The 13496-nt window shown below is 33.8% G+C and overlaps 1 protein-coding gene across 4 annotated transcripts in view; it reads left to right on the top strand.

Moving 5' to 3' along the window:
• RIC1 (RIC1 homolog, RAB6A GEF complex partner 1) overlaps positions 1-13496 on the top strand; it is a 143632-nt gene that overhangs the window by 89280 nt on the left and 40856 nt on the right. For 2 of the 4 annotated variants that reach the window (XM_063081451.1, XM_063081454.1), the window contains 3 exons: positions 4106-4248; positions 4523-4659; positions 8512-8603. In XM_063081451.1, the coding sequence (XP_062937521.1) occupies positions 4106-4248; positions 4523-4659; positions 8512-8603 (372 nt within the window). The remainder of the gene's footprint in view (positions 1-4105; positions 4249-4522; positions 4660-8511; positions 8604-13496) is intronic. The other 2 variants (XM_063081452.1, XM_063081453.1) reach the window with 2 other exon arrangements.

Raw genomic sequence — 13496 nt, forward strand, 5'->3', positions numbered from 1 at the left:
GTTACTTAGTTTAGCTGCATTTTATTTCCATTGTGTAGATGTAATAAAATTTATTTAAACAGTATGCAGCCGTGAAAACAATAAGGACATGCTTTACTGAAAAAGAGTTCCCAAATATGTTGGGTTAAAAAAAAAAGGTGTATATAATAAATCTACTCTGTGTTTTTAAAAGGGAGATGGTGGTATTAGAATATGTATTGTTCTGGAAGAATACACAAGAAACTAGGGATGAGAGCTGTGTGGCTGGAGGACAGGTTTAGGAAAAAGACTTTTTACTGTGTGCTCTTAAAATATTGAACTACATGAATGTAATATGACTATTATTGAACTATATGAATATAATACTTTTTACAAATCCTTCTGATTCACAGTTCTAGTTAAAGACCCCTTTCACCATTTCTTTTGTTAGAATGATGTGCAGAATGACACTGGGACATATTAAATAAAATTGTATGCAGGTGACTGGCTGTTGTCTTACCTTGTGTAGTCCATCCATTTATACTTTATTCTTCTCATAGAAAAGAATGCCACTATTGTTATTTGCTTAAATGTGATCAGTATTATAAAAGATTGAGTTTAGGTTACTCATCACCTTGGTCACTTCAGATTTTATTTATTTCAGCCTAGAAATCCTCTTCAAGAATATAATTTGATGCATAAGGAATTTCGAAGGTCTGTGGGTACCAAGCAAGGTGGAACTGTACAGGCTTGGCTTTTTACCTCCGCCTGGTGGTAAAAACTATATAGTGCATGGAAACAGGGTAGAAAAAGAGCCTTTAAGAAGAAGAATTTCTGCCATCTTGTGCAAGTTCAGCTGTCAGATACTAGGTTTTAATCTACAAATTTAGGTGGTTGGAAATCTCAGATTTCTCTCAAAAATCTAATAAAATAATTGCATTTCAGAAAATGTTTGTAGGACCTGTAACACGTAATTGCTGGAAATTTGATTGGAGATTTCCTATACAATTTTGAATTGAGTGAGAAGACAAAAAACTTAGGCTTAACCAACTATTTTCCCTCCCATCACAACAAACATAAGTCAGATACAGTTAGGGATAATGTTTATGCTGTTGCTTATAGGAGTCAAGAGTACTGTCATCTTTTATTTTTAATTGAAGAAAATTGTGATTAATGTTAATCATCCAACCTTTGTTATTAATTGAAGATAGAGAATATTTAGTATTTAGAAGGTAAAAATTTATAATTTAATAAGGATTTGAGTTATAGTTAAAACTCTTAGCTATTCTATTTCTAACTTTCAAGTTCTACAGTTTATTCCATATTTTCCTCTATCCTGGACACTAGGAACATGCTAATAGTATATAGTGTTTAATACTAGTTAAGTATTAAATATTTTTACATTTTGGAGAATCGGTAATTTGTGAATTATATAATTTCCTGTTAAGAACATTTGATTCATCAGAAACACTATTCTATTTCAGCATATTGCTTTCTAACTATATTAAATTCCTTAGAACCTAATCACAGTCGTAAATTTTAAAAATATACACACCCACACCTGGGTTACCAGATAGCTGTTATAAAGCCCATGAAGTCAGTGATTAAAGAGGCTCTCTGAGGGCCGGCCCCGTGGCTCACTCGGGAGAGTGCGGCGTAGCACTAAGGCCTCCAGTTCAGATCCTATATAGGGATGGCCATTGCGTTCACTGGCTGAGTGTGGTGCAGGCAACACTGTGCCGAGGATTGCAATCCCCTTACCGGTCAAAAAGAAAAAATAATAATAATAAAGAGGCTCTCTGAGGACATAACTTAGAGTGCATTTATGCGTATTTCATATGTACTAAAAACCAGGGGTGATGTTCAAGATACGTAAGAAAACCCATACAGCATGAAAAGACATGGGTTATTGGTTCTGACATCCCCCTACTATGCCAAGCATAAATCCTTTAGTTTGCTAGATTTTTGTGAAGGAGGGAGTCAGTGACTGAGATGTACTTGAGTGATTTGCTTCAAGGCCTATTTATCAACCTTTATGGAAATATAGATTATTTTAACGCGCTGACATCAGCATTTGTTTTAACAAGTTTGTTACTTTCAGCTAAAGGAGGATATGTCTGTCTTTTCCTATTAATTCTTTATCATGTTTATCATGATAAAGGCATTGTTTGCTAATTCCAACATTAGGATTGTCAAATACTCTATATTGATTGCTTTTTCTTGACTCTAGGTCAGATTTTCCTGTTTATTCACATGTCTGATCTTTTTTTGTTGTTGAAGCATTGTTGATTATAACGCTGTAGAGATTATAATGTCTGTTAATTTTGTCAGAAGATTGTTGCATTTCACCTAGCAGGCAGTTAAATTGCTGAAGGATAACTTTGATCTTCTTTCTAGCTATCCTGTCATATGCAGTGATGATTCTTCTAGGAGATAGACATAGAAGGAAGAGAGAATGTAGTTTGAAAAACGTAGGTTGACTCCTGCTGAATAAAAATTACTGGTAGACCAATGACTGTTCTGCTGAATTCCCTCTTTTGACATGTAGTAGCAGATTTAAATATGAAGTTTTTATATTCCACCCACCAAATGCTACACATAAATGTTATCACTAAAATGTAAATTTGAAATGAAAGAATATAAAATACTTTAAAAGGTGAACTTTCTGTAAACTAGAAGTTTTAATTGATTACAAATGCTGTGAAATTCAAGAAATAGAGCTGTGTAAAGGATCATCTGATTCTAATCTTTTTCAGTACTTTTATAGTTAGGAAGAAAATACAGCAAAATCTTCATTAACAGATCTTTGAGAGATGAAACATTGAAGTCAACTTTCCAAAGTATTGAAGGTTTAGTTAAAGAATTAAAATCTTAAAAACATTTATTCACAATTATGGATTAAAATATTTCAGAAATACACCCTTCCCTTCTGAAGTATGAAACGAAATTTCTTCTTTCTTATATTTCAATGAATTCTTTATAGCATTTGATACTCTTGATGACTCTTTCTTAAATTCATCTTATTCCCTTGGTTTTCTTGATAATAGTTTTTACACTGGTTTCCCTGGTTCTCCTTTTCTTCTCTGCTCATATCTCTGTGGTTTCATTTATAGGTTCTCCTTTTCTCTGGCCCTTTCTCTTTTTTTCTCTCCTTTCCACAATCTTTTAGTGCCATATATAACTAGTACTGCCCTGGGGGCTAGACATAGGGGTCAGCAAAGCAGGCCTTTATTTCCCTATTAAGTAAGTACATGCTAAATATCTTTGCAAATATTGGTAAGTGTTGAGATCATGCTACATAATTATATTTCAGCACAGTACTTGACTGAGAGGTCTTCTGAAGGGGGAAAGACTTTTATTTACCCTTGAATATCCAACACAGAGCATAGCACCTGTCACAGCATGGGCTCAATAAACGTTTGCTAAATGAATGAACAATGTGAGACTTGGTGATACCTGGGAAATACATCAGTATAGAACTGCGTTTTCCATTACAATAGACACTACATGAAATTATTTAGATTTAAATTAATGAAGAATAAATAAAATTAAAAATTCATTTATTTAGTTACACTAGCCATAGTATACATTGACATAGTATGTGTATATCTATCTATATATATATAGATATATATGTAATATATACATTGTAAGTGTACAGTCACTACAGGTAGCTGGTGGCTACCGTTATTGGATATTACAGATCGTAGAGCATTTCCATCATTATTGAAAGTTCTGTTGGACAGTACTAAAGGATTGTTACCGTGACACTCCATTGTTCCAAATTGTCATCCTGTTATTAGGTCTGTTCTTTTTATGGGTTCTCTGCCTCTTTTCCTTGTCAGCTATTACTTCTTCCATCTTTTAATCTTCTGTTTCACTGTTTCTAGTTTTTAACTCAATTAACCAAGTTTGTGACTTGGCCCATAGTCTTTCATTTTTTTCTGGAATTTCTGATTCTATATTGAATTATACATAGGTAAATCTGCTACATAGCTAAATTGCAGATAAATGGAGATGTTTTGTAAGTGGTTTCATGACCTTTTTTTGCATGGGTGTTCTCTAAAGCAATTATATTCATACTCATTGTTTTCCCAGTGTGTTCTCTTAAAAGTTAATTGATTGTAAGTTGCTTTCTTCCCTACAGTTTGCAGTCTGTGCTGGAGGATCTCCTGGTTGCTACTTCTGATGGACTTCTTCATCTTATTCACTGGGAAGGAATGACAAATGGAAGGAAAGCCATTAATCTTTGCACAGTACCCTTTTCAGTAGATCTGCAGTCATCTAGAGGTAATTATACTTTCTACACGAGGTAGAATCAATTTAATATTTGATGTAATGTAGTTAGATATTTTCTATGGATGAACATTGATTTCTTTTTCCTTTGGAATTGGTTATACAAGGGGGGAGAAAGAGTCATTCACTAGGAAAGGGTAGTTTGTTTAGCGTTGTTAGGTTAGGTAGTATTTTTGCCCTTTTAACTATCCTTATAGGGTTGGCAAGAAAAATGTGAGAATAATTTAGTGTATTTATAATCCCACTTCATGTTCTTATTTCTTATCAGTAGGTTCATTCCTGGGCTTTTCCGATGTGCACATTAGAGACATGGAATACTGTGCCACACTTGATGGGTTTGCTGTTGTGTTTAATGATGGTAAAGTTGGATTTATTACACCTGTGTCAAGTAGATTTACTGCAGAGGTATGGCTTGAGTGTTTATTTTCTTTATTATACATGTATTGATTTTACTCTTTGTTATTAAATCCCTTTCCATTTTTTGTATTCCTATAAGATTTTAGGGGTTGTTGTTAATTAATTTTTAAATCAAACTATGCATATGATTAGTGTAAATAAACAAAATTCTATCAGGAATGCTGTTGTCCTCCCTGCTCTCTTCATGCTCGATTTCCATTCTCTGAGGCAACTACTTTTTATTCCTTTATTGGTTATTTTGATATTTATCTCCACTACTATGAGTTTTCCTTTAATTTTCAGTTTTTAGGCTGTGTTTATTGACTTTCTGCTGTGGAAAAGGACCATTTATTTCCCTCTTTCCCGCTCCCACCATAAACACATATTCTTCCCGTCTTAATATTGTTACTGTGATTTTAATTCGGTTACTGTTCATTGTTTATTTTTACTGATATATAAACCCTGCTAGTACCTGAGCTATGTAGGATGTTATGATTATTTTTCCTTTCTTACAGATTTTCCCTCCCATTGGGAATTAATAATTGCTTTATTCTTTACATTGCTTCGTTTTTATGTATTAACACTTACTCAACCCAAAACTGTCTGCCAACTGTGTAAATACCCTTTCAAGTCTTTCAGAACATTAGGTGTTCTATCCATTTCATCTTCTTGAAGAAATTGCTCTTGGAGCCTTCTGGCTTACTCCAAACTGGACTGGTTGCTTGCTGTACACTTCTAACACAGCTGTATTTTTTGGCTTTTTATCACTATGCTGAGGATTCCTTTACTCTTTTATTTATATAGGATCCTTTGATAGCTAATTGTTAATTAATATATGAATAGTTAATATATGGATTTGGCTGCTGTGACAAATCCAAAATAAAATTGAATTCATTGAAAACTCTTGAGTTTTGTTGGTCTTCACCATAGGATGAGATGACTAGGTTATTTCTTTGGGAGCCCCCTATTTTTAGATTTATTCCCTTCCCTCTTTCCTCCTTTGTGTTCCCTTCCCCTCTCCTTTCTGTCTCCAGTGTTTCATAGAAAAGATTCCTACTTCTTTCCAGAGGATATATACCTGGCTACCCCAATGTTCTGAGAGTTGAGTTATGGAAGTGTTACACTTCCCTCTGTGTAACCGAGATGAAAAAAAGAAAGAATTACTCAAAGTAACATGAATAAGGCCTGGAGGGACTGCAGCCCATCAGGGTAGCAGCAGCCCCGATTCAAAACCAGCCTGTCTTTTTATTGACAAGACAAGGAAGTTTCACAAGAAAAATCAGTTGATTCAATCATCAAAGAAGGACATAAAAACAGGCAGTGTTGCAGAAGTAAATTATGGCTAAGTATAGCTTTAAACAACTGAAACTAGTAATAGCAGTAAAATTAACAATGTGGCATTCCAGAATGCAATTTGTAGAAAGCTAAGTCAATCCACCAAACAGCTTGTCCGTAACAAACATTTTCTTTTCCACATACTTCTCCACAGTGATTTCCTTAGCATATTTAAACAGCATTCAAGCAGTTTCCTTAGCATATCTTAAGAACAATCAGTAGGTTAAATAGTCAATAGTCCTTCCAGCCAGAATCAAACCAGGAATCAAACCAGCGACCTAAAATAGTCAAAGTACACAATCCCATCCCTAAACAGTGATTAGAATTGATTAGATGGCTTTTGCCAAACGTATCTGTGGACTGTTGTCCTCTGCTCAAGGGCTTTAGCCCCATGCATGCATTTACCTAAGAATCCTATTCTAAGATTAAAGGAGAATCAAGATTTCTAACCCCTCAACATGGAAGTGTTAGGACAGAGGGTCCAAATTCTAGGTGTGGACTTTCACTTTCTATCCCTGTTTTCAGTGTGGTCCATAGACATCTGGGTTTTGTTTCACTCCAAAGTAAAATGTCTAGTTTTCTGTTGGAATGGAGATGAGGTATTTCTAGGCTGGTCAGCATTGGGGAGGTGTTCTGAGAGGACTCAGCTACTTTTTAAATAGGCTTCGAACCATTCCTACTGCTTTTAATCCAGCCTCTCAGAGACACCTGAATTCTGAAGCTCTTCATGGACCCTGCAGTGTAATTTAGCTGTTTCTCAGCATTCTTTACTACCAGTTAAAGATTCTTCTTGTGCATATGCTTTGCAGCTTCCAAAATTTTCTGATGCTGTCTCCTCTCCCATTCTTTGTCTTTGCCAGTTTATGTTTTTTGAAAAAAGAAATCTTTTCTGTTATTCTGTATGCTGTCTTTAACTGGAAAGGATTTTAAGTTTTAAAACGCCTTTCGTTGTTTTCTACTTGGTATCAGCTTTTATATTCCTAATAAATATTTTCTGTTATCAACTTTATTAATAGTAAGGTACCAAATAATACATTTATGATAACATGTCAATATAGGAATAATAAAAATAAACTTTTGAAAAATTAATTTTTTTTACAAGGTGCATGTATGTTTGTAATTTTATTTGGGACTTAAATATTAATACAGAAAACAAAAATATTAGGGCTAAAAAGTGATTGTCTCTTTTCTCAGTACTTTCAAGTTTGAACAAAATATACTCATATTCTCATATTAGTATGTGGTTAAATAAATTTTTCCAATAAACTAAAGATTCAAAAAAAAAGGCACTTTATTAAATAAGTTATAAATAGAAAATATAAATGAACAAGAAAATAGTACATTTGTATTACTGATAATTGGGAAATAACCCATCTGTTAAATGCCATTTAGTTTATGTCAGATTATGCCACTCCTCTGTTCGGAATCCTTCAGTAAGACTAGGAATTAGGACAAAACCTCCTACTGAGGACTAGAAAAGTTGGGGAAAACATTTTTTTAATATGTTTGAAGGTTTTGGAAAGCTAACCAAATAGTGAAGAACTGTCAGGCTAGGGGAGGCCAGAGACCCAGTAAGCAAAGCCAAGTGTTTGAGTCTACAGCAAACATGAACAAACTAGGTATATGTGACAACACAGATCTCACAAACATGTTGAGTGAAAGCAGACAGACACAAAAGACTACATGATGTAAAATTAAAGAGAAGATAAAAATGTAGGGAATCCTAAATTAGAGCATATATAAATGCATGTTTAAGTGATAATGGTTCAAAGGAAAAGAAGGATATGATTACTGAGTAAGTCTGGATAGTGGTTATTTTTGTGATACAGGTGAGGGTACAGTAATCAAGAGGGGCACTAATGTAGTAGTTTACGTGTGTGTATTTAATCTTTGAAAACCCTCAGAGGTAAGTAAGTGACAGATAAGAAAGCTGAAGTTTGGAATAATCATTTTAGAAAGTGAAGGCAGACCAGAGCTGTTATGTCAGGATGCCAGGTGCCATGCTATTAACCATTATACTATAAAGCATGGGAATAATAGAGAATAGTAAGCAATTGGCAAGTCATGGATTGCTTCTAAAAGACCAAATACGGTTTCTTTCTACTGATTGAGAAGTTAAACACTATGTACAAAGTGATGAGTATAATAATATAATAATATAAGCAAGTTAAATGCAATTTCTGTTATCAAGAGGCAGAAATTGCATTTATAATTATATTCTAACAAGAATGTCATCTTTATTTAATTTGAGTTAGGGGATTGAATATTCATTTTTCAGTGTTTTGTAAATAGATTAACTAGCTCTGGACTGAGCTTATTGAAGAATATTTATTGAGCCAGTTAATGGAAAGTTTGACATTTTAAGGGAGAATATTCAGATAGTAGTCCTGATAGGATATTTTCCTATGCAGATGAAACCAAATAAAGCCTTGTTTGAGACTGTATGTTTATTGAAGGAGAATTATATTGATTACAGTAAATTAGGGGGAATGATTTTTAAGCCTTAACAATTTTTCTTTATTATAGCAGCTTCATGGAGTTTGGCCACAAGATGTTCTTGACGGAACATGTGTAGCAGTAAATAACAAATATCGACTAATGGCATTTGGTTGTGCGAGGTAATTGATATAGACATCTGGATTTTTAAGTTATTGCCCAAAATAATGTTTTTTTCAATGTAAGATGTTCTTAACACACTTGTAAACTCGATCATGCCTATCCATAATTTATGTATCAGCCTTAATATAAAATCTAAAAGTGTTTTATTATATGGAAGTAAAGTGAAGGATAGATTTTGTAGGTTGATTATTTCAGTTTGTAAAAGTAATCTTTTCAATATCAGGAAATTTAGTTAGAAGTTAAAAAGAATAGATCAGTTAAAATTTAGGTTCTTTATTGTTTAAAAGAGGATCTGGAAGATTTTTTCCTTCTTTTAATAATCCTTTCTTTATGAAACATCAGTGTTGACATTGCTTCCGAATTAGTGGGTGTGCCTTAGTTAATGAGCAAATTTAAAGCTCACACATAAAATCAGCTTCTTGCTTTAATTCATATAATGGAGGTTTTAGAAATAAATTTGAATAAAATTATTCATTCAACAAGATACCTTTGTGTCTGTCCTGTGTCTACCAGGCACAGTTCTAAGCACTTTATGATACTTTAGAAACCAAAGATACCTGACTTTGAATTTATATTTTAGATCAAATAAAAAGATTGTATCAGTTATAGTAGTGCCTTGCAATGTGTATTGTGCTTTTTTAGTTTTCAAAACTGTTTTCTAAATATAAAGTTTCATTTTGCCCTCGAAATGTGACTTGTGGTTAAATAGAATATGCGATGGTATAGTCTCTAGCCACATAATCTCCACCCGTTAAGTATCAAAGATGTTTCTTTTAGTATAAGTCATTCATATATTATACATCACCACCTTCGTTACTACACTCTCAGTCATCTCTTTGTAAAGTGAAGAATCCTCATCCTTGACTTATTCTCAACACACTGCTTCTCACTGAGGAGTTAAATGTAGAAATATAAGTAAGTTTAACTTAGTATAAGAAAGAAGGGAAAGCATAGTTTTTTTTATATTTATGGATTTGATTTGCTAACATTTTGTTTAGAATTTTTAAATCCATGTTCATGAGTATATTCTGCCTATAATTTTTCTTTTTCTTACTCTCCTGTTTAACCAGGATTATGCTTGTTTCATAAAACAAGCTGAGGAAGTGTTCTGTCTTTCTCTTCTCTGTTCACCTTTGAATGTACTAGTATTTGCCAAGGAAGCCATGTGAGCCTGGAATTTTCTTTTTGGGCATTTTTTGGACTACTCATTCAGTTCAGTTTTTAAAATTTTCTGTCTTAAGTTATATTTTTCTAGGAATTGGTTTCTTTCATATACACTGTCAAAGTTTTGGGCATAAGGTTTATAATATCCTTTTCAACTTTCATATTATGAGATAAAAACATATGTACAGAATAGTGTGTAATCCAGACATTCACAGTTTGACAAATAATTGTAATACAAATACCCATCTATTCACAACTAGGATAAGAAATAGAACATTGCTAGCCTGTCATAAGCTCTTCTCCTGCTATTTCGTAATCACAGCTCCTATCCCCTCCTTGACCCATTCACTAACCAATTTTTTGTCCTTTGTGATAACCACTAATTTTTCTTTACAGTTTCACCTCCCATGTATACATTCCTGAGAAACATACTTTAGTTTTACTTAATTATGAACTTTATATGAATAGAATCATATTTTATGTTTTGTGTTTTCTTTCAGTGAACATTATAAGATTTATCTGTGTTGTTTGCCAGTAGTTGTAATCATTTTTTTATTGATTTATAAGTACTGTTCCAGTGTACGAATATATGATAAATCACATCTGCTTTGCTGTTGATATTATCTCTTGGTTTACAAAAAAAGAGACATTCTCTAGTATAAACCCAATATTTTTATCACACATGAGATGATAATGATAAATCTCTAATAGAATTTGATTTCCAATTCATACTTAAATTAACCCAGTTGGCGCACCAAAATGTATTTTATAGCTCTTTTGTTCCAACTAGAATCAATCAAGATTCATGAATTATATTTCGTTATTATTTCTCTTTAGTCACCTTTTACTTAAACAGTCCTTATACTTTTTTATGGCATTGACTTTTTCTTTTTTTAAGAATTCAAGTCAATTCTTTATAGAATGTCCTACATTCTAGATTTGCCTCATTGTTTCCTCATGATGGCATTTAGGTAGTTTCTCTAACACCTATAATGACTATCCTGGAAGCTGGTTCTTGTTGAATAAATACAGTCAAATGATTGAGAAGCTCACACATCAGGCTTTGAATAGCATTTAGAGAAAGCTCTAAGACAGGAACAGTGGCAAGTGTGCAGTTTCCACATTGCCTGCATTCAGGGCTAGTAGCCAGGGGTCTAGCAAGGCCAATGTTAAAATCCAGAAGAGGTGCTCCATCCCTAGGCTACGGGCTTATAAGGTACATGACTGGGAAGTATTAGTCCTTTCCCCAGGACAATGAAGGTAGAGTCTTGTTTAATAGCTTTTCAGTCACCTCAGTTTTCATTAGTTGGGAGACCAGCAGCCCTTCCTTCTGGTATGTTCATGGGTTAGGGTTAAAGTTTTGTGATTGTAAACTGTATGATATAACAAATCAGTGGCTTCTAGCCTTAACCTGCCAGCACTTACCGGGATTAATTGCCTTGTACATTAAGCTGTAGCTGGTGTCCTTAGAGTTCTGTATGAAGGCAGCTTTCTTTTAGGATGCCAGTTTACAGAGAATCAGTATTGAACAACCTAACTCTTACCTTTATATTTAAAGGTTTGATTAGATTCTGGCTAAACGTTTTTGTCATAGATGATGTGTACTTTTTATGGCATCATTTAGCAATGTCAAGTTGTCCTAGTATTAATGATGCTAAATTTGATCACTTATGGTGACAATAGCCATATCTCTATGGGAGAGATGTTTTTTGCTTTAGGATTAGTAAGTAGTGTCTTTTTAATGAAAAAATTGGTAGTCTTTTATAAGTAGTGATTTAACATCTACTTTTTATATTAAAAATATTTGTATTCCTCACTGACTTGTTAGATCTTTGCAACCCAGCAGCTGACAATTGTCAGATGCAAAGCAAAAACAGTTAAATACTTGCTAGCCACTTAGTGCTATCTCTCAGTAAGAGATAATCTGTTTAGTTGGGCAGGTAGTCTGGGAAGAAATCTTTTCCTGGATAGTTGGCTTCTGACTGAGATGGAATAACGATTCAATTTTTCCCTCCCACCTATATCAACCAAGAAAATGGACAAAAATATGAAACATCTGTTTTGAAGTCAAGACATGAGACATGAGGCAACAAAGGACAGTGATCCCTGAAAGATGAGAAACAAAATGGGCTGTACAACTGGCCAAGCTTTTATTACTTTGAGAGTATTTCCAGGGTGCAGCACAGGGACAGGGAGACAGAATCTGAGTTGAGTAGAGTTATACATTGCTTTAACAACTGAGATAGGCTCTGAAAAATGCGTCGTTAAGCGATTTTGTCATTGTGGGAACATCATAGAGTGTATTTACACAACCCTACGTGGTATAGCCTACTACACATTTAGGCTAATGGTATAGCCTATTGCTCCTAGGCTACAAACCTGTACAGCATGTTAACTGTACTGAATACTGTAGGCAATTGTAATAGTAAGTATTTGTGTGTCTAAATGTATCTAAACATAGAAAAGGTAAAGTAAAAATACAGTATAAAAGATAAAAAAAAAAAAATGGTACACCTGTATAGGGCACTTAACATGAATAGAGCTTGCAGGACTGGAAGTTGCTCTCAATGAGTCAGTGATGAGTGAATGTGAAGGCCTAGAATATTACTGTACACTACTGTAAACTTTATATACACTGTATACTTAGGCTACACTAATTTTAATTTTTAGAAAAAGTAATTACAATTACAATGTTATGATGGCTGCAGTGTCACTAGGTAATGAAATTTTTCAGTTCTGTTATTGTCTTATGGGACTACTGTTGCATATATGGTCCATTGTTTGCCAAAACGTCATCAGGCAGCACATGACTATATGTGGTAATGAGAGTGTGGGGAGACCAAGGCAGCTAGAGTTCACAGGACAGACAACAAAGAGGATAGTGTGGCACAAAGAGAGAACTCCAGATAGCTGTAGAGGGTCCCTTTTGGATATTAAACTAAGACATGAGAGATATAAAAAGACCCAAACGAAACTATGGTGTTGGAGATGAAAAATACACTGGATGGGATTAATGAGAGATTAGACATTGCAGAAGAAAATATTAATAAATTTGGAAAAACATAACAGGAGAAATTTTCCAAAGTGAAACAGAGAAAAAGGAGTTAAAACAGAAACAGAGTAATGGTGAGCCATGGGACAACTTCAGGCAGCCTACTATTGCAGGTATTTTACTTAGTCCCAGTCCTAATCCTTGAGAATAGTAGGACTTGTCTGAGAATTGACCAGAGCTGCTGTGGGGAAACCCTTGAACTTCTACCATGAAGGAACACACATCCAGTGCCAGAACATTATGGCAGTTATAAACCAGTGTTATCCGATATGTGCAAAAGCAACCTTGGATTAAAAACATTTGTTTCTCATTTTCGTTATAATAATGTTAGATAAATAATGTGACTGAGGGAGGCACCTAATTTTCAAATACCGGATGTTTGTTAAATTTTTGAACTAAGAGTAGCTCCATAAGAAAAAATGGGATTTTTAAATGATTATTGCTCAATTTTGAAATGTAGTTTAGATTTCTGGTTTCCGGCCCTTCATAAGTTTGGTTCCTGGCCCTTCATAAATTTGACCCTTGGAAATTTTTTTAAATGAAGTAATTATATATACCACATACGTAAAATATCATACATAATGTTTATATAATATGAAAAATAATAAAATGAAAATTGTGTAAATTACCATCCAACAAAAGAAATAGCACATTGTCAGTGTTGATGAAGCCTCCT

The sequence above is a fragment of the Cynocephalus volans genome, chromosome 16, assembly GCF_027409185.1.
Source record: "Cynocephalus volans isolate mCynVol1 chromosome 16, mCynVol1.pri, whole genome shotgun sequence".
NCBI lineage: Eukaryota > Metazoa > Chordata > Mammalia > Dermoptera > Cynocephalidae > Cynocephalus > Cynocephalus volans.